The sequence below is a fragment of the Myotis daubentonii genome, chromosome 1 (assembly GCF_963259705.1).
Source record: "Myotis daubentonii chromosome 1, mMyoDau2.1, whole genome shotgun sequence".
Taxonomy (NCBI): Eukaryota; Metazoa; Chordata; class Mammalia; order Chiroptera; family Vespertilionidae; genus Myotis; species Myotis daubentonii.
Window position 1 is genome coordinate 2,291,640 of NC_081840.1, and position 21,072 is coordinate 2,312,711.

The window sequence follows — 21,072 nt, forward strand, 5'->3', positions numbered from 1 at the left end:
TAACCTTTTTTGGATGATTCAATTATTCTTTTGTTTCCGTTTTAGCTCCACTGTGGGCTTTTTAGCTACCTCTCCTTGTTTTATCTTCTTCGTAGTTGTTCTAGGGGTTATAATACTCATCTTGAACATACCTCAGTCTACGTTGAATTCCTATTATAACACTTGTAGTAAAATGGATTTTTTATATATTTTATATATGTAACCATTTAATTCCACTCACTTCCTCTCCATTCCTTTGTGCTACTACTGTCATTTACCTCACTTCTCTATATTCTAATCCCAATACTTTGTCACATTTTTGCTTTAAGAAAACTGTTTCGTTTTTTTTATATTGACCCTATATTTACTATTTCAGGCACTTTTCATTCCCTCCTTCAGATCCTGGCTTCCCTCTCTGATCATTTCTCTTCAGCCCAAAGAACTGCCTGTGTATTTCTTGTAGCATAGGTTAAGTAGTTAATTTCAGCATCTTTATCTGCTAGTTCTAACCTTGGCTCATATATGGGTCTACTTCTAATGACGGTTGTTTCTCTCCTTTATGGGCCCCATTCCCCTGCTTCTTGGTATCTTAACATTGTTTCTTTTATGTCAGACCTGGTGTATAAATGGACATTCCCTCCCTCTCCCCCACCCCCAAGAATGTAGTCCTTTCCTAAACAAGGATTTACAATGAGGAACTCATCGTTCTGGCCTTCCCAGGACCCAGTAAGGGATATGGTGCGGTTTTATTTAATTTTGGCTTTCTGGTTTCACATCATTTTAAGATGAGGTCAACACACCGATTCCACCAGTGCACCGGGTGCCAACCACGGCAGTACCCCAGGCCGCTCTCTGCTTTGCAGCCCTGCCCACAGCTGTTTCTTACTCAGCAAATGTCCCCGTGTGGGAGACTTATCATACGGTCAGGAGATTTGGTTTTGCGTTTGGGGTCCTTTTAGATTCATACCTGCCCACACAATCAGTGAAGGGTGGGCTGATCTTTCCTTATCTCAGGTGGGTCAGCGCTCCTCCTATCCATCCCCAGACTGGGCAGTGGCCCACCAAAGCTGACAGTCACCTGTCCTGTGTGGCTCAGAGGTTGTACGTCAACCTTGGAACAGGAGGTCACGGTTCGATTCCCGGTCAGGGCAATGCCGGGGTTGTGGGTTCCATCCCCAGTGGGGGTGTGCAGGAGGCAGCTGATGAGTGATTCTCTCATATCAATGATGAGAGAGAATCATTGATCTATCTCTCCCTCTCCCCCTCCCTGAAATCAATAAAAATATATTGGAAAAACAAAGCTGAAAATCTTTGCTCACTTAGAAGGGCTCATCCTACTTACTTTAGTGCATTGAGATTTCTTTGTCTCCAGAGCTGGGAAATGCAGTCTTTGTGAAATACTTTGGCAGAAACAGTAGTCCTTGGCAACCATCTACACGTTCGTTACAACACTGAGCATTCGCTCCGAAGCCACCTTCCTGCTCTGGGCTGCACCCTTGGAGAGGGGGATACGTTGTACTTCAAGGTGCTGCTGACACCCTGTTGCCCTGTGTTTGTCCGCAGGAGGATTTTGTGGATCCAGATAAAGGCGCCCCGATCGAGTCCACCTTCGTCCGCATTAAAGAAACGCCCTCGGAGCAGGAGAGCACCGTCTTCTATGTGACTGACGACGGGGAGCGGGCCTACACCGTCAACCACGACACCAGCCACCCGCCCCCCTCCAAGGTCTTCGTCTGCGACAAGCCCGCGCGCGGGAAGGACTCCCGCCCGGGTGGCGCTTCTGGCCCCACTCCGGCAAACAGCCCCGCCGAGGTCACCCAGCAGGGCACGGACTGGGACACTCTCGGGGCCGCCGGCAGGACCTGCAGCCTCAGCGAGCCGCCTCCAGAATCTTCCATCTTATCCAGAAAGGACAACCAGAGGTCCAGCTCCCTGCCGGTCAAGAAAACGGTGCACTTTGAGGCGGACGTCTACAAGGACGCCTCCTGCAGCAAGGACCCCGTCCACGGCCAAGACTTCGGCTTCGAAGGCGGCCCGCGGGGGGCCAAGGACGTGTGGAAGCAGGATGGGCACGGCCCGGAGGCCGCCCAGGAAAGGCCGGAGGCAGCCCCGGACCAGGCCCCGGGCGATGATTGCCCGGCGGACAGTCAGACCGGCCCTTCTCAGACTCCCCAGGGCTCTGCCCCCCGGAACAGGGCCTCGGAGCGGCCGGCCAGCCCGGGCGAGGAGGGCTGCCCCCGGGCGCGCCTCGGAGAGGAGACCCTGTTGGCCGACTCCTCGGAGATCAAGGTGACGCTGCAGACCGGAGAGGCCACGGACGAGGTAGACGATTTCGAAGGCATACCCCTGAAAGCCTCTAAATTTAACAGCGACCTCGTCGATTTTGCCTCCACCAGCCAGGCTTTCGGCGAGGACCCCCCGCCCGCGGAGGACGGGCCCGCGGAGGCGGAGGCTGCGGAGGACGGGAGAAGCACGTCCGCCCCCAGGATGGAAGGTGCGGACGAGCCCCCGGGGCAGCCCGGACACGAAGACCACAGCCGTGTGGTGGCCCCAGAGGAGGAGCCGGGGGGCAGGAAGCCAGAGGTGTACGAAAAGGCGAAGCGCAAGTCCCCGCGGCCCCCGCGCGGGGAGGAGGAGGCGGAGGCCGAGGACCCCCCCGCGTTTGAGGGGGACTTGCCCTCCAACCCGCCCAGCAGCCAAGTGAGCCTGGAGACCCTGGGCAGCCACAGCGAGGAAGGCCTGGACTTCAGGCCCTCCCCGCCCCTCTCCAAGGTCTCCGTCATCCCACACGACCTCTTCTACTACCCGCACTACGAGGTGCCCCTGGCCGCCGTCCTGGAGGCGTACGCGGAAGGCCAGGAGGATTTCAAAGCCGAAGACGCGGACTTTGTAGACCCGGAGGACTACCTGTCTGACCTGGAGCAAAGGGAGGACGAGGACGAGCCCGAGGCCTCCGAGAGCAGCGGCAGCTTCGGGGGCCTGGGCGAGGACCTCCCCCGGCCCCCCACCCAGGAGCCCGACGGGGACCAGGGGGCACAGGGGGCCAAGCCAGCCTCGGGCCCTCCCCCCGCCCTGGCCCCAGAGGACCACCAGCAGAGGGAGGCCACAGCCCGCGCCCCTGCGGCCAGCCAGCAGGTAGGGGCCGCCCCCTGGGGAGTTCCGCCTCCAGAGCTCAGCTCCTGCCCTGGCACAGCCTCCCTCCCAGGGCCCGCCCGTCTCGCGGGCTGGATGGTCTCTCCCAGGAGAGGCGCGCGTTTGCCATTCAGGTTTGGGCTCTGGAGACCCCCTGACGGCCTGCAGTCAGGAGACGAAGGTGTGTTTTGCGTGGTGGTTCGGGGTGAAAGGTGAAGGTAGGGTGCACTGAAGCCCAAGATAGACGAGGATGCTCTGGCTCACGCAGTGGAGGGGTGGCGGAATGAGCCGGCTTGCCGCTGGGAGGCCGAAGGAGGGGGGGGTCCGAGCAGCCTTATGAGGCACTCAGCGTTTAGGCCAGCGTGGTCACTTGTGCTTATCGATTTGCCAGCTCTGGACAGGGGTGCGCAGCTCCCAGGAGCGCGGTGGGAGCTCCTATTGCCCTGGGAGTGTGGGGCACTCACTCTGTCCATCTTGGGATGGAGAAGAGGGCTGGATGGGTCCCCAGGGGCCCGCTGCCTTCTCCCCGTTTGCCCCCATGTGAAGGGACCTGACCCCAGGCCTCCACCCACTCTACCTGCTGTCTGCGGGCTTGTGGGAGGCCAGCCCTGTCCCAGAAGGCTCTTCCTGCCAGAAACCCCAAGATCCAGGCGTTAGAAATGTCCCTCAGTGAGCTCAGGTCTTGGGGTCCTCAGACTGGGGGGCCGTGACAGCAAATGGGGCTATTCTCTGGGTGGTTATGGGCCAAAAATCTCTCTTAGGACAAAAGACAGGGGACCGAGTGTTGGTGGGAAGAAAGCCCGTGTTGCCCCTCTGCCCCTCTGTGATACTTGAAATGGCTAATTAGGGGCTCAGCCCCCCTCCCCCTGCCCCCGGCTGGCTGAACGTGGCCTATGGAATCCCAGATGAGGCGCTTCGATCTCTTCCGCTTTCCTTGCGGTCGTTGCCGAAAGTAGGTTGCACACCTGCTCGTGTGCCCGGCCAGTGGCCAGTGCTTTGGGGTGGGGACTGCGGAGCCCTGGGCCGGGAATGGAACCAGAATCTAGACTGGAACTCTGATACTGAGCCGGGTCTGCTCTCGGCCCTGATCTGCTCCCTCTGGCTCTCACCTGTCCCCCGAGCAGTGCCCACTGCTCTCCAGCCCACCTTGTTGTTGGCCCCGAGTGCAGCCCTGGCCTTGACCCCTGTGGGTCCGCCGAGGGAGGGAGTGCAGCTCGGAGTGGCAGGGGAGGCCTGTGAGCCTTGCCCCTGGGCAGCCAGGACAGCACAGGAGGGAGCATCTCTCTGATGCCTGGCCCTCCTTGAAAAAAGGAAAATATGCCTTCAAAAGAGACCAGAAAATGGCAGGTTCTTCTAGTCTTTAAAAAAAAAGGTGTCTCCTCATTTCACCTCTCAGAAAGGTACCACGGATGATGGAGGAGGGGCTGGAGTGTCAGCTGCTGAGGGCGGGTTACTCTCTGCACAGGCCATTGTTCTGTGGCTGCGCAGGCCGGCAGCTCAGTGCTTAGTCCACCTCCCGTGGAGCAGGTTCCTCCGGCCCCGAGGAATTCTCGAGACACTGCTCCAACGTTCCCACGCTTCTTGGTTTCACTCGCGAGCACTGCCAACGGGTTTCAGAGTGTTGGCTGTAGACACGGCTCAAAGAACATTCCTCATCCAGTAAGCATGAGAGGTGCCCTATAATCCACCTCCAGCAAGGGCACAGGGAAGGGTCCAGCTGTACGTGTGTCTGTGTGTGCACTTCTCCAAACTCGGGCGATCCTGCACCCTAGGGCCCCCCTGGCTTCCAGGAGTCGTTTCTCTGTTTAAGCAGCTGATGGTTCTGTGAAGGGTCCAACCATTGCCCGTTGTGAGGGACATCCTTTATAGGAAGCACAATCACATTGTGGGAAGAGGTTGGTCATCATTATACCCACTAGAGGCCCGGTGCACGAAATTTGTGTACGGGGAGCAGGGGTGGTCCCTTCAGCCCAGCCTGCATCCTCTCCAATCCAGGACCCCTCGGACATCCCTCTCACAATTCTGGACCGCTGGCTCCTAATCACTCACCTGCCTGCCTGCCTGGTTGACCCTAACTGCCCCGCCAACCATTGGCCTGATCGTCCCTCGCTGCCTGTATGTGCCGGCCTGATCGCCCCTAACTGCCCCCTCTGCTGGCCTGGTTGCCCCTTGCTGCCCCCCCTGCCAGCCTAATTGCCCCCAACTGCACTCCTGCACCCCACCCCACCCCACTGGCCTGGTTGCCCCCAACTATCCCTCCCCCTGCCAGCCTGATAGCCTCTTACTGCCCCCTTCTGCTGGCCTGGTCGCCCCCAATTGTACCCCCCTGCCAGCTTGGTCGCCACTAACTGCCCACCCCTGCCGGCCTGGTCACCCCCAACTGCCTCCCCTGTTGGCCTGGTCATCCCCAACTGCCCCCCCCCCCTGCTGGCCTGGTCACCCCTCACGGCCCCCTTGCCAGCCTGGTCGCCCCATGCAGCCTGTTTGTTCAGTCGTTTGGTCATCCCTCACTAACCCCCTGCCGGCCTGGTCGTAGGCAGCCATCTTGTGTGGGTGTGAGGGTCAATTTGCATATTGCCTCTTTATTATATAGGATTTGACAGACAAGGAAACTGAGGGTCAGAGAGATAAAGTCCGTCACTCAAGGTCAGAGAGCTGACCTGGTCAGGGTTTTAAACTAGAGTCTGCGGACTCCAGACCTCCTGGCATTTCACCGCACCTGTCGGGAGCATTTGAACTCTGCACTGGGGACAGGAGTTCGGATGGCCCCCCCTTCCCGGCAGGCTGTGCTGGAGGGAATTCGTGGGAGAGGCAGAGTGAGAGGGAGGCCCCCTCTGGGCCTTGGATCCAGGTGCAGGATGGTGTCACCCACTGGGTCTCAGCATGAAATGCTGACTTATACTTGGTTGTCTTGTCCTTAAGTCCCAGGAATCCCCAAACTCAGAAAACGTAAGAAACGCTTTAGAAGAAAAAGTGATGGAAGAATCGGTCAGCAGCAAAAAAAAGGAAAAAAAGAAGCATGTGGATGACGTAGAAAGTTCAATATTGCTCACCCCCGGGGCTGTGCGGTCCTCCGACGACCTGGACGAAGACCCTGGTTTCCACAGAGTCCCTTCCAGGTACTGTGTCGCTGTCTCCTCACCCGGGAGACCCAGCTAGAGAGAGGGGGTCTCTGAACCAGCACATTGTTAGTTTCTGATGTGACGGGGTTGGGGGTGGGACTGACAGCAAAGGAAACTTTGTAAGAAGGTTCTTCCGATTCATACCAAGTTCATCTGGCAAGGTGGCCGTCTGCCTAATCAGAAACCGACTCCTCAGCTCTCCACCTGGGTCCCCGCCGGCCCTCACCGTCGCCAGGCCTGCTGACGAGCAGCACAGCGGGAAGACGGGAGCCTGCCCCTGCCTCCTCCAGGTCCCTGTGGGGGAGGAGCAGTGAGCAGAGACGCGGCTGGGCCGCGGGGAGGTGTGGGGTGTGCCGAGCAATGGCCGGCCCGGCCCGCAGGTGACCGCAGGTTGTGCAGTTAGAAATGGGACGTAGCTGACTATCAGCGTCCTCCAGACTTGGGAGGGCTGAGCCGCATGGGGCCGGAGGGGACCTGGCACAGCCGTCACATGGGATTTGGACTTTAACACCATGGCTTCGCCCGGGAGTTTGGTTCTGAAGAGCTCAGGATGGTTCCTTTATGTCAGGGAGGATCATGAACTTGAACTGATGGGTACGAGGCGTGTAGCGTGCATCTACTCTGTCACTCCCCGGCCACCAGGTGGGCCGGATTCGTCCCAGGGAAAACATGGAACTGCTGACTTCCAGGGGACCCTGGCCTCTCCCCATTATCACTCCTGTCACGGGGTCTCTGTTTGCCCTTGTGGTCAGGCATCTCCCATGCGTTTCCTCTTTAACTCCCCCGGCACCCCCAGAGGCAGGGGCTAGGATTGTGCCTCATGATGGCGGACGAGGAGGCTCGCAGCAGCCCTCAGCCTAGGACGCCACAGAGCTGGGTCTCGGACTCAGACCTGTGGGACACACCACCACGTGCTTTCCTGGCCCCTCGTGGCCTTGCAGGGGGAGCCATCCTGGCTGCAAAGGGAAGCTGTTGAGGCTTGCATGTGGGGTGGTGAGCAGCCCAGACGGGGGAGCCGAGAAGTGGCTGGCAGATGCTCAGCCTCCCGCCTCCCCTCTGCCCTGCTTGGGGCGGGGGGGCGGGGGGGGCACAATGGGAGACTGCTACCACCTTTGGCCCTGACTCCAGAGTCCCTCTCCCCGCCCGTTTCGTGACTGTCCAGCAGACACCTGTGTCTTAGCGTGGAGCTGGCCTGCTGTTCGTGCTGCCGACTCTGGAGGCACACGGCCCGCTGTCACCTACTCGATCGCAGCCTGTGGAGGGGCCGAGGTCACTTGTCAGGCCGCTCAGCTCCTCCCTCGGCACGTTAGTTCTCAGCGATGTGTGGGCAGCCACCTGTGATGGTGTCCGCGAGGCTTGGGGACTTCCGAGGTCAGTCACAGCGGGGTACAGGCTCAGCTCTGTCCTCCAGGGCCTCCTCGCTGGGGAGAGAAGACGGCTCCTTCCGGTCTCCCAGGACTAGGCCTGGAGGGGACGCCTCAGGTGTCAAGCGGCAAGTGGGGATTTCACGGTTTAGGCCTCAGAGGCAGATGGAGGGTCAGGGTGGCGTGGGGGCTGGCCTGTCATTTGCGGTGAGCGCTGAGGATTCTGCGGGATTTGGACCTGGGAGAGGGAGAGAAGGGAAGGCATCGCAGGTGAAGGAAACAGCTGGGCAGGCGGCTGGCACGCGGGGCGCTCAGTGCACATGGTGTCATGTGAGGGGCAGGAGGAGAGGTGGGCGTGGGGAAAGGAGCGCGGGGCATGTGTGGGCTGTGCTCCTGGGTGTGACTGAGTGAGGACCGTGGGGCCCTCCTGGGGCCCGGCCCGCTCACCTGCTCCCTGCAGTGTGGATGGTGCTGAGTTTAAAGTCAGGGCCTGGCCCCAGGCGACTGAATGGGACTGAGCTCTGGGCATCTCTCTTCCCAGGATGCTTTTCCGACTGTCTCTTGGCTCAGTCACCACCTGTGGTTTCCTATTGGTTGAGGCAGGAAGGCCCGGGGTCCCCAGCCTGCTGGACCCTCGTGAGCTGCCTCCCAGCTTCGTCTCCATCCACCTCAGGCACCCTGTCCCCTTCTCCCCGCGCTCCAGGCACCTGGTGTTAGTTGAGGTCCTTGAATGCCCACCCCCTCATCCAAGTTCCTTCACCTTTGAGGACCCGCTGTCCCCTGCCTGTCTCCTGCCGTGCTGCTCCCTGGGGTCCATCCCAGCTTCACTTCCACTTCCTCCAGGCAGCCTTCTTGGATTCCTCCAGGCTGTCTTTGACCCGCCTTTCTATGTTCTCACGGCCCCTGCTCTTGTCAGAGCAGGGCTTCTCTAATCACTTGTGGAAGAGCATGTTTACCAGGGCTCCCCGCTGGAGGTGGGCCAGTGCCCTGGGGGCGGGGCGGGCGCATCAGCATTGCCCGTGCCCTTAGCACAGCCTGGCTGCAGCTGGCATTCAGGAGGCGTTCTGTGGGTGGACAAATAAAGGAAGGAACGTATGCTTACAGGCAGTGGCTGGCTCCCTGGGGGGCGGGGCCTGGGCACCTGGCCCAGTGCCTGGCGCCCGTAGGCTCTGAGGGTGCTGTGTGTGCTCGGAGATCCACGTTCAGGGAGCAGACCTGAGTCTCCTGCGGATGGCACTGTGACACAGCCCACCTAGAAGAAAGCATCTGGGAGCGGGGTGGGCAGAGCGGGCGGCCCCGCCCTGGGGGGATGTGCTTTTTGCTAGAAAACATCACAGATCCGGGGGAGAGTGCCTGCACCCGGGCCCTAGCGCTGCGCCCGCTCTCAAGGACACGGCAGGGGGGCTCTTTTCTTTGTGGGCGCGTGTTGTTGTTTCGTTCTGGTGCCGTGACACCAGCACAGACCAGCACAGGCTCTGGGTGAAGGACAAGGGCTGAGGTTTCCCCGAGGCCTGGCCCGGCGCCCCTCCCGAGCAGTCCCTGAAACTTGCCCTGTGCGCAGGCAGTGCGCAGGCAGGGCTGGCTGACGTTGGCAGAGCTGCAGGGGCGGGCGAACCGGGGCTTCACTGGGGAATGCCTTCAGGGTCAGCTCTGCATCCGATGCCTTGTTTCCGGACCCCAGGGTGCCACACAGTCGGTCTCCCAGGAGGAAACTGAGATAACTGTCTGCCGGCACGTCAACACCCAGCATCTAGTTTTCCTGCTGAGCAGCCAGAGGGGCCACTCTGACCTGTTACCCACTCCCAGCTGTGTGAAGGGCGGGGGTGGGGGGAGGGGAGGAGGGAGGGGAGTGATCCATTTCAGAGACGAGGAAAACTGACCGTAGACGGTCAGATCTATTCCACATCAGCCTCAAAGCCACGGCCAGGAAATCAGCCTCCTCGCGCATGAGAAGCGGGCGTCCAGCCAAGGGTTAGCCGAGCTGAGGGCAGGCGGTGCCTGGGACGCAGCCCTGGGAGGGTACGGGTTCCAGGTCGTGGCCCAGGTCTGACCTCCGCTCTTCCAACCCTTGGGTGGACCTGCAGAGAGTGTCAGGCAGCCCCCAGACGTCGGGCCGCTGGGAAAAGAGAGCCCTTTCTGCTGCGAAATCCTGTGACTTTCGAGAACACGTGCTTTGCTTTCCGTGTGCAGTGCTTGCTCACTGTGTCTCACATCCATCCTGGTGTCTGTAGCCCTCTCCCGCCCGCGTGGACGTCCTGGGTGGAAGGTCTTCCTCGCTGGGTCTGAAGTCGCGGTTTGCCTAATGCGAATGCAGAAGCTTCGGCAGGTGGGGGAGCCCTGCTGAGCCACGCGGAGCTGTTGGCGGCGCCAACTCAAAACGTGTGTTTGTTTTTCAGGACTAGCCACAGCGACTCCAGCATTTACATTCGACGACATACTAACAGGTCTTTGGAATCGGTTAGTATGCGAATTTCTTCTTCTTCTGAGCGCCACTGCTAATCACTTCCTTTCCATCCTTCCTCCTCCCCAGCATGCAACAACTATACTTTTGGATAGAAGGCAAGCACATTGAAATCTTGTTGTTAAGCACAGCCCAGTCGGATGTCCAGTTTGGGCCATAGGGGATGTGAATAAAGTGATGATTTTAAAGCCCAAAAGTCTCTTTGTTATATAAGAAAATGCCCCCAATGCCCCCACCCCCACCATACCCAGAAAGAGAAATTCATCGGCAGGTGCAGCGGGAGAGGAGCGTCCTTGACGCTTGCAACAACGTGGCTCTGCTTGTGTTGGCACCCAAAGCACCATGGTCCACGGCCCTGACTCAGGGGATGGGGCCCCCAGTCCGGGGCGGGCCGGCGGAGAGGGTGGAATAATGTGGAACGTGGCTGAGCACTTGGCCTCAGGAACTAGATGTTTACGATATTGAGAGAAGCGGGGCGTGCTCGGCTTTGTATGTTTAAAATCATTTTATTTTCTGTTTCAGAGATTTCATCTTTACTAATTGGGTTGCGGGGGTTTTGTTTATGAATTTCACTGTAGGATCACTCTAGCTATGTTCAGTTGAGGAATGCAGCCGATCTGGATGACAGAAGAAACCGAATGTTAACCAGGTTGGTGGCTTCCCTCCAAGGGTGGTGGGGTTTCAGAAAACCTCTTTCTGTTTTAATTGTGCAGCCAACCGTCTGCAAAAGGTGGGGGCGGGGTGGCTATTCCCCAGCGAGGCTTTGTCGGTAACAAAACGGAGTCTGAGATCATGCCAAAGAGCCTCACGGTCCGAGGGGATGAATGGGAACTGACGAAGAGTGGGAGGGAAGAGTGATATTAACGAGCAGAAAGCGCCGCTCCGTGTGGAGACAGGCGTGGGTCGGGCACCTGCCTGTGAGCAGCGTGTGCTGGGGGCCCAGGGAGAGCCAGGCGGGAGAGGAAGGGATGCCATGCTGGGAATGCCACGCGCCTGACAGCCCTGTTCCTTCTGTCGCCACTGCAGGTACAATACTCAGAGGCTCACTGAGCTGATTTTACAGTTTTATGGCATCAGAGCAGACGTGAAGAGGGAGTGCAAACATGCCAGGATATCCATGAAAGTATCTCTTACCGTGGAGAACTAGGCTAAGCTGCCGCATCGCTGCCCACTTAGGGCCTAGGGAGCCAGGAAACCTCTAACGTCAAGCCAGGCCTGCTCCCGGTGCCCGTGCGAGTCGCTGACTCGCTTCATTTTGCTGATCTTTTTTTAATATCTGCCACGGATTTGAATGGGCTTGGAAGGACTTACATGGTTGGAATGGAAAACCTCTGCCTGAATGTTCCCCGCCCCCAGGAGTGTGATGCCTGGAGTCCCGCCTCTGCGGCGCCTCACTGGAGGCCAGACCTGTTCCCTCTCCTGCCGTCACGTGGAGAGATGAACTCACGTTTTCCGTCAGGCTCGACACACTCCTGGGGAAACGGCGCTTAGCTTTTATGAGGGGGTCACTCGGGAAATGGAACCGGCAAGGTGGAGGCGTGCAGTCAGTTTTCCACATTGTTTTTTTAAAAATACATTTTTACTGATTTCAGAGAGGAAGGGAGAGGGAGAGAAACATCAGTGATGAGAGAGAATCGTTGATCAGCGGCCTCCTGCACGCCCCCTCCTGGGGATGGAGCCCGCAACCCGGGCACACGCCCTGAGCGGGAATCCAGCTGTGACTTCCGGTTCACAGGTCGCTGCTCAACCACTGAGCCGCACCGGCCGGGCAGTTTTCCGTGATTTTGAATATTTATTACCTTTGCAATAAAGAATATAGTTTAAATTTTCTCTAAAAACAGTTTTGAGAAAGAGAAAGCAACTCTGTCCATTTGTCGGGTTTCCGCATGTGAATGGCTGGGTTCCTAGGCCCAGGCCCGGCCTGGCCTGTCACTGTGCGGGAGACAGTCGGGGTGAAGTAGGGTTCCCTCTCAGAGCTTCCATCACAAGCCCCAAAACGTCCCAGTGAGCTCCAAGCAGAGGCTCCCAGCACCCCTTCCAACCAGATGTGAAAATTTGGAACTTCTGGGCTTTATCCACCAGGCAAAAGCTACAGGTCGCTTTAATGCTGCCTTCTGCGGGGGGGGGGGGGGGGGGGGGAGAAGAAGAAAGACTTATCTGACCAAAACCAAATCTAGTCATTAATTATTTAAAAGCCCAAAACCAGACTTGGTGGTAGATTTGGGTTTTGGCATTTGTTTCTGACCGCTGTTTTCAGATGATCTGACATCAGGGAATGCTCTCTTCCTTTGTCTGACCCAGGAAGTCCCCTCTGTCCCTAATAACAGAACTGCCCGTGTCTAACGGTGTTCAGGCCACTGAGGTGGCAAGGAAGGTGTCCTGGCCTGGGAGTGAGACCCGGGCCAGAGCCCGGCTCTATCACAGTCATCGTGTGGCCTGGGCAAGCCCCGTCACCCCGTGAGTCTCAGTCTGCCCAGCTGTGCAATGGGCTCACAGCCCCTCCCTCTTCGTGCTGTGGACACCTGGCCCCTAGCGCCCTCCTTGGGTCTCCATGGCCCTGTGGGGGCTCGTGGGCGCCTCCCTGGGCTGCCCGCAGCTCTCCGGTTGGGCAGCCCGGTGGGAGCATGGGAGCGGTGGGGTCCGCTCCCCCGGGTCCCGCTTGTAACAGCCGTGTCTCCCTCCTGCAGGAATGCCAACCACTCGGGCGAAGCCTCGCGGCGGGAGAGCCGGGGCCCGCACAGCGACTCCCTGACGCAGTTCGTCCAGCAGCCGGACATGATGTACTTCATCCTCTTCCTCTGGCTGCTGGTGTACTGCCTGCTGCTCTTCCCCCAGCTCGACGTCAACAGGCTCTGAGCGCGTCCGCGCAATAAAGAGACCGGACCGGCCGCGGGAGTGCCTTCTCTCTCACTGTCTCCGGGCCCTGGACAGGGCACCTCTGCACACAGCTGAGGGTCTCCCAGCAAATGTGGACGCCTCGCTGTTTTTTCTTCACGATTCCTTTTCCTCCTGGGCGTCCTGAGCGTGCGTTCTCTCAGGCCGCGTCCTCGGCCTCCGGGGGTGCGGGCCCCCGTGGGCTCTGTGCTGCGTGCCTTGCTTTGTCAGCATCTAGCCAGCGCCCGGGCTCAGCCCGTCCCACGCGCGGTCCTCAAGGTCCTGGGTGGCCTCGGGTTCCTCTCCCCTCCCGGTGAGAAAGGGGGTGGAGGCCCCAGGCAGAGCCGCCTCTGGGCCAAGCGGGCGTGGGAGCAAAGGGGCCTGGTGTCCGGGCACCTGTGTGGTCTGGCGGTTGGGGGGACATCCGAGGGAGACACGCAGCTGCCACCCCCAGGAAGGCATCTGCGAAAAGCGGAATCCAAACAGGGAAGCGGCCGCTGTACGTGAGCTGCGGGGCGCTGGCGCTGTTTCGCCCGCGGTGTCTGTTTTGAGCGGGAGGGGTGCGTTTTAATTCACTTCTGCCTTGATTGATTTGGGGTAGAGCTGGATCTTCAGATCTTTTCCACCAACGGAACCCTCCTTTCAAATGAACTCTTGGGACGGAGGGTGGGCAGTCTAGGTGATCTATAAAAGCAGAGTTCTGGCTGACGCGGGGCGGGCCTGGGACCCCTCCCACTTTGCCCAGGCAGCCCCCTGGCTTCCGTGGGGGGCTCCTGAGGGGTCTGTGCTAACCCCCAAGGCTCCACCTGGCACTGCAGCTGCCCTAGCAAAAGCCGAAGGACGACTACAGAAGAGGCTGGGCCAGGAACCAGCTCCGGCTGATGGTGCAGCTGGACATGGTCCAGCAGGTTCCTGGCGCTCCTGCCTGGGCGTGCGGTCTCGGCTCGGGCATCCTTTGTGGTCCTTCGCAACGGTTTCCTGAAAAGGCAGGCGGTTTGGGAGAGGAGAGGGCACCCAGCCGCCCTCCCCCCCTCCGGCTGGGCTCCCTCTGCGCCTGCTTCCTGCAGAGATGCAGGTCCCGGGGCCGTGTGGCTTCCTCCCCGGAGAGCATAAGTCAGGTGACACTTGTCAGCCACAAGCGGTCAGGCCAGGAGGGACCCTCAGACAGCACCTGGTCCAGCTGAACCCCGAGAGGCAGAGGGGATTGGCCAAAGTCGCCCACCTCCCCAGGAGCAGACTTGCCAGCACCCCAGGCCACCCAGCGCCCAGCCCAGAGTCACCCCTTTTAGGGAATTCCCATTGTGCCCGTGAATGTCCTGAAGAAAAAAAAGAGAAAATGGTTAGATAAGAATGACCTTCTTGGAAGCAAAACCAGGATTTTTAGGCCAACTCTCAGCCTCTGTTTCGTTCTCGGATGTTCCCACGAAGAGTTTCTATTCACTCTCAAGCCCGTCCCCGCTGCCTGCTGGGGATCCTTGGCTGCTGACAGACCAGCCTTGCTCTCACTCCAGGAACCACGTGTAGCCCTCGCAAAGCCAAGGACTCGTGTACGTCAGGCAGTGAGGTTCAAGTTGACAGAACCCCAGCGTGGCCAAAAGGACTCGCATGGCCCATCTGCGTGGGCAGCGGAGTCCGGCCCCTACCCCGCTCTGATTCGAGCCTGCCTTCTCCCCGAGAACCGCCCGAGCCTTCTCCGCTGAAAGCTGCGGGAGCCTGGAGCGATTCCATCCTGCAGGCCGCGTGTCCGTGGAAAGTGAGCTAATTAGCGCCCGGCATCCGCGCAGGCTCAGCGGCACAGACACTAAAGATGACGCCGGGGGTGTTTTCCAACCCCGAGCGCCACGCGTGCTCGCCTCGCTTAGGCGCTCGGACGCCGGGGAAGGGCCGACCCAACGTCCAACCATTTCATTTCATTCTAGACCTCATTCAGAAAACCCCCCGCAGGCTGCACCTCTCACCCGTTACAACTTGTAATATTGTTTAAAGCCGTCCACTGGCCAGATGCCGAAGAGTCATTTGGTTCAGGTTGGCAGCAAACTGCATTCTTTTTTTAAGGAAAGAACATTTCTCATTTGAGTAAAGGCTCGCAGGGAAGAAGCGGATACAAAAGGTGGACAGAGAAGCCTGCAGGACAAACCACCCCGGGGGTTTCAATTTTAAAAAACAATTTATTTTAGACTCTTATCCAAGGAATACATGTTCGTAGTTTAAAAAGAAAAGGCTATGAGGCTCTTAATGAAAACCAGGACCTCCCCCCCCCCCCCCCCGTCTTGCTCTCTAGAAGTAACGCTTTCCACGCTGATGCTAGCTTTTGCGTCTCTACGGAGCATGCTCATGCTTCTGTTGTTTAATTAATTTAGAAGCATCACTTTATGGCATCACGAGGCTCGCTCTGCTTCGCCAGGGCAGTTGGATCGCACTGTTTGGTGCATCGCTGTTCGGCGTGGCTGTATAAGGACTGTTTTTGCCCCTGAATCACTTGGTGTGCACTATGCTTACGTATTCTCTCCTGTCACATTTAGTGTTGATTTGATTTTTTTTTTCTTTTTTTGATGTGGAGCATTCATATATATATATGATGAGAGAGAATCATGGATCGGCTGCCTCCTGCACGCCCCCCACTGGGCATCGAGCCCACAACCCAGGCCTGTGCCCTGACCTGGAATCGAACTGTGACCTCCTGGTTCATAGGTCGATGCTCTACCACCGAGCCACGCCGGCCGGGCTGACACATTCTTTAATAACTTCTCAAGAAAAGGAACATGGGAAGTAACTATTGTAAAATTTTGGGATTTTGGCATAACTTAAAATATCTTCGTTCTGCCTTTTCCCAGGTGTGGCTGGGTACAGAATTTCAGGTGGAAAATAACGCCCCCACCCCACCCCCACCCCCACCCCCACCACCCTGCCCCGTGGTCTGCCTGTGGCTCTGCGGCTGGAATGCGGTCATAGGAAGTCTCGGTCAAGCTCAGGTTTTCTCGAACATCCAGGACGACTCCAGAAACCCTGCCAGAGTTCAGAGACGGGGCCCTCTCCTCTCTGCTGGGAGGCCTCCCTCGGGCCTCTGCCCAGTGACCCGCCTGTGGTCAGCTTCACCACCCAAGTCTGAAGAGGACAGAAGGAGGTGGGAGCCTCCATCACCCCCTCCCAATGGTGGTCCCACCCACACCTTAATCCTCCTGTGCTCACAGGAAAATGACTGCGGAGGCGCCCCTTTCAGGTTTCAGCCGATGGCTGCAAATTCGCAACCAGATGCCTCAAAGGGGCCCTAAGTAGTAAAACCTCAGTGTTTGACATCGAAGACTTCAGTGACTTCAGTTAACTGCAACTCGTCCCCGCCCCTGCTCATCGCTTCTCCACCACTAGCAGGTGCTTCTCAGAGTAGGAAGGTGGGCTCTCTCAGAAAACGCTCATCTCAGCGGCCTGGGCGGAGCACAGTCCCCGTGGGATGGGGAGCAGTCCCCGTGGGATGGGGAGCACAGTCCCCGTGGGATGGGGAGCAGTCCCCGTGGGATGGGAGCACAGTCCCCGTGGGATGGGGAGCACAGTCCCCGTGGGATGGGGAGCAGTCCCCGTGGGATGGGGAGCACAGTCCCCGTGGGATGGGGAGCAGTCCCCGTGGGATGGGGAGCACAGTCCCCGTGGGATGGGGAGCACAGTCCCCGTGGGATGGGGAGCAGTCCCCGTGGGATGGGGAGCACAGTCCCCGTGGGATGGGGAGCAGTCCCCGTGGGATGGGAGCACAGTCCCCGTGGGATGGGGAGCACAGTCCCCGTGGGATGGGGAGCAGTCCCCGTGGGATGGGGAGCACAGTCCCCGTGGGATGGGGAGCAGTCCCCGTGGGATGGGAGCACAGTCCCCGTGGGATGGGGAGCACAGTCCCCGTGGGATGGGGAGCAGTCCCCGTGGGATGGGAGCAGTCCCCGTGGGATGGGAGCACAGTCCCCGTGGGATGGGGAGCACAGTCCCCGTGGGATGGGGAGCAGTCCCCGTGGGATGGGGAGCACAGTCCCCGTGGGATGGGGAGCACAGTCCCCGTGGGATGGGGAGCACAGTCCCCGTGGGATGGGGAGCACAGTCCCCGTGGGATGGGAGCAGTCCCCGTGGGATGGGAGCACAGTCCCCGTGGGATGGGGAGCACAGTCCCCGTCGGATGGGAGCACAGTCCCCGTGGGATGGGGAGCACGGACTATCTGGATGACGTCATGATTGGTTGGTCTGAGATGGGCATCGTAATTTTTATTCAAGTTTAAAAGTCATAATTTTTGCAACAACTACCACTTCTACCAATCCCACCACAAGTCAGTATGAGCACATTCTCCTGCCAAGTGTGCTGTGGGTTGGGCAGCCACAAAGCGTTTGTATCCCTAAATGCCATGCAAGGCTGGGAGCGCTTTTTTTAAAGGAAACACTGGAGTGTCTAACCTAGAGAGCTGGCTTTGTTCCAAACTAGGCAAGCTGCCCGGGCACCAGGAGCCGGCATCCTGGCTGTGGCCCCCCGGCTCTGACACCTTGAACCATCCATTCACCTCTCTGGGTTGGGCGTTGGAAGACTTCTTTTGAAAAGTCCTAGATTTTAAAATCTAAATCTTAGCAAGTTTAGATTATTTTTATAAAAGCTCAGTACGTGGCCTATTTGCTTAAAATAAATGTGCCTCTGTATTGGCAAGCGAATGCCAAAGCTTAGAGCATTCTTCCTGCTTTGTATCTAAGAAAGTGCCTGGGAAGGTTTAGTAAATAAAAGGTAGTTTATGATAAAGGTGTGGGGATGAGAGTTTGCGAGAGAACGTGGGAGATCTCCTTCCTCAGGCTCCTAGAACGAACGGGGTTTCCTTAAGTCAGCATCAGGGGCAGTTTCCCTGGGGAATGTCTTTCGATTTGAGAAGTTCAGCCGCAGGAATAAACAGCTTTTACCCACTAGCCCTGCCTGCTCCTCCCATCTTGTTCCCTTTCCCCCAGCAGACTCGGGGCCTGGGCACAGAAAGTCCTGGAGCCAGAGGCCCTTTGCATGCTGGCATCGGATCCCTTAAGCCAAAGGCTGGCACGTTGGTGTGGCATGTTCCTGCAGCGGGCACGGTACTGGTGGGGGAGGGGTGCCTAAGAGCCCTTTGCCCTTGAACCTGCACCTGAGATAGCTGCCTGCATCCCTCGCGTGGTGCTGGTGACATCAGTCAAAGATGGAAGGTGGCAAGATCCTCGTCCGCGTGCCACGAGGACGAAGGCCTAACCCTGGACACGGGAGTTCACTCAGAGGATGTTGTATTGGACGGTGACGGGCGTTTATCTTTTCAAGGTCCGTCATGTGTTTAGCAGGTTTCGTGCTAGAGTTTCTTTTAATGCCCTGGCAGGACCTAATGGACCGTGTGAGGGTTTTCGCCGAGGCCTCCAAGAGAACTATTGAAAAAAGCGGGATGTTATTTTGTAGTACGAGGGTTATTTTGTCGATTTAGTATATACATCGCCGTAGCTTTGTAAAAAGGGATCTTTGTAAAAACAGTTGTATGAATGTGCACTCTTATTTATTGATGATTGTAAATGAAGATGTTAATGACTATTTGCATAATTTATACCTGTGGGAAATTCACTGGAGTATTTGTTGACTGTTTTCTATTAAGGAAGTTTAGGCTTGGTGCTATGATGAGTGGTCTTGGAAAATCACATGTATTCTTAAGAAAATTTTTGAGTATAAATTTCAGGAACCGACACTCTCGTTGATGATCTTTATTTCCATGTGCATTGGTGTCTCTGCCAACCGGAAATGGCACTCTTTCCTTTGTCCCAACAAAGAGTGCTATTGCCAGGGTGAAGGTGAAGCCGCTGGTTGTAGAGATGGTAGGGAATATACCCTCCTTAACTTGCAGCTCGCCTTGGGCCTTTGCATGGGAGGCTGCAAGAAGAAGCAATAGTTGTATTACTAGTAGTGGTGGTGGTAATAGTATAGTAGCAGCACTAGTAGTGGTGGGGGTAATAGTATAGTAGCAATAATAATAGTAGGAGTGGTGGTAATAGTATAGTAGCAGCACTAGTAGTGGTGGTGGTGGTGGTAGTAATAGTATAGTAGCAATAATAATAGTAGGAGTGGTGGTAATAGTATAGTAGTAGCACTAGTAATGATGGGGGTAGTGGTAGTAATAGTATAGTAGCAGTAGCAGCACCAGTAGTGGCAGGACTAGTGGTGGTGGTGAGAGTGGCAGTAGCAGGAGGACAGTAGTGGCAGTAGTGATAGTAGCAGCAGCAGCACCAGTAGTGGCAGGACTAGTGGTGGTGGTGAGAGTGGCAGTAGCAGGAGGACAGTAGTGGCAGGACTAGTGGTGGTGGTGAGAGTGGCAGTAGCAGGAGGACAGTAGTGGCAGGACTAGTGGTGGTGGTGAGAGTGGCAGTAGCAGGAGGACAGTAGTGGCAGTAGTGATAGTAGCAGCAGCAGCCGCGTGGCCCTGGAGTTAGACTTCCTGCTTGGGTGCCTGGGCTTGAGTCCTGGATCTGTCTCTTACCAGCTGGGTGAGTGAGGGCAGCGGGAGTGAGGCGAGGAAGGACGGAAAGCAAATGAAAGGCGAGGCGCCAAATCTTGATTCCCCATCCGCGGGGTCTCGGCACTGTTCTGGGTGCTGAGAACAATCAGTGAGACCACAGCCCTGGCCCCTTAGAGCTCATATTGCAGTGGGAGGAGCTGGACATAAACAAAAAAGTGAAATATATGGCACATCCGCTATGCATCCGTAAGCGCCTGAGAAAGGGCCGGAAGAGGGAGCAGAGTGGGGCGGGTGGGGAGGTGGCACGATGTTGACAGAGTGGTCTGGACGGGTCTCTGAGGAAGAGACACTTGACTAAAGCCTTGAAAGATGCGGGACAAGGCACTTGTCCATCTGGGGAAGGAGCTTTCCGGGCAAAGGGAGCCGCACACGCAAAGGCACTGAGGCCGCGGCTGGCGTTTTCAAGGACAGCAAGGAGCCCGCTGTGGCCAGCGCAGCGCGGGAGGAGGGAGGGTCCAGAGGAGCTGGAAGAGATGCAGGTCGGGTCGGCCTTGGAGGGCCTTGGCCTCTGCCCTGCACGAGCGGGAGCCACTGGAGAGTCTGAGCGCGTGTTGACTGGCGTGTTAGCAGGCTCACCTGGTTGCCATGGCTTCCGTCTTATTTTTGTTCAGGGTGGTTATGCCATAAAGAGCTCACATGGGAAGGTGGGGTGTCAGTCTTCTTCCCAGGAATTGCCATAACATCTAGGACTAAGGTCAGCCGCCTCCCACAGGGTAACTCCCCGGAGCAATGGCTTCATCACAATCAAGGTTTGACTTTTGTCTCTTACGAGAGAGGCCGTCCAGGCCGGTTGGCTCCGCAGCTTGGCGTCTGTCCGTCTGAACCACACATCCACGTGCTGTGCTGAGATGGGAGAGGCGGCAGGATGGGCCGCCCCTGCCTTTCGACTTCCAGAACCGCCACACAGCGCATCAGCCTTCAGCTCGCTGCCCGAGCGCTGTCACTGACCACAGCTGCTAGGCAATCAGGAGGGCCCGGCGCCCTCTGGCTGACCGCTGGGCTGAGTGACCTACCCGTCGGGAGGGACACAGGCAGCTGGCCCCCTGGGTAACACCTGCCCCAGTCTTAGCTGGCGGGTTGGGCCAGAGGCGGGCAGCTTGTGCATTACACACTCTTACAGAGGCGGGCAGCTTGTGCATTGCACGCTCTGACAGAGGCGGGCAGCTTGTGCATTACACGCTCTTACAGAGGCGGGCAGCTTGTGCATTGCACGCTCTTACAGAGGCGGGCAGCTTGTGCATTGCACGCTCTGACAGAGGCGGGCAGCTTGTGCATTGCACGCTCTTACAGAGGCGGGCAGCTTGTGCATTGCACGCTCTGACAGAGGCGGGCAGCTTGTGCATTGCACGCTCTGACAGAGGCGGGCAGCTTGTGCATTGCACGCTCTGACAGAGGCGGGCAGCTTGTGCATTGCACGCTCTGACAGAGGCGGGCAGCTTGTGCATTGCACGCTCTGACAGAGGCGGGCAGCTTGTGCATTGCACGCTCTGACAGAGGCGGGCAGCTTGTGCATTGCACGCTCTGACAGAGGCGGGCAGCTTGTGCATTGCACGCTCTGACAGAGGCGGGCAGCTTGTGCATTACACGCTCTGACAGAGGCGGGCAGCTTG

The 21,072-nt window shown here is 57.8% G+C and overlaps 1 protein-coding gene across 2 annotated transcripts in view; it reads left to right on the forward strand.

Moving 5' to 3' along the window:
• CLMN (calmin) overlaps positions 1 to 16,331 on the forward strand; it is a 90,816-nt gene extending 74,485 nt beyond the window's left edge. Inside the window, exons 9-13 of one of the 2 annotated variants that reach the window (XM_059685876.1) lie at positions 1,543 to 3,114; positions 6,034 to 6,230; positions 9,994 to 10,054; positions 10,637 to 10,707; positions 11,085 to 12,181. In XM_059685876.1, the coding sequence (XP_059541859.1) occupies positions 1,543 to 3,114; positions 6,034 to 6,230; positions 9,994 to 10,054; positions 10,637 to 10,707; positions 11,085 to 11,205 (2,022 nt within the window). In that variant the 3' untranslated portion in view covers positions 11,206 to 12,181. Of the gene's footprint in view, positions 1 to 1,542; positions 3,115 to 6,033; positions 6,231 to 9,993; positions 10,055 to 10,636; positions 10,708 to 11,084; positions 12,182 to 12,745 lie in introns of those variants that run through there. The other variant, XM_059685875.1, reaches the window with a different exon arrangement.
• The last annotated feature ends 4,741 nt before the right edge of the window (positions 16,332 to 21,072 follow it).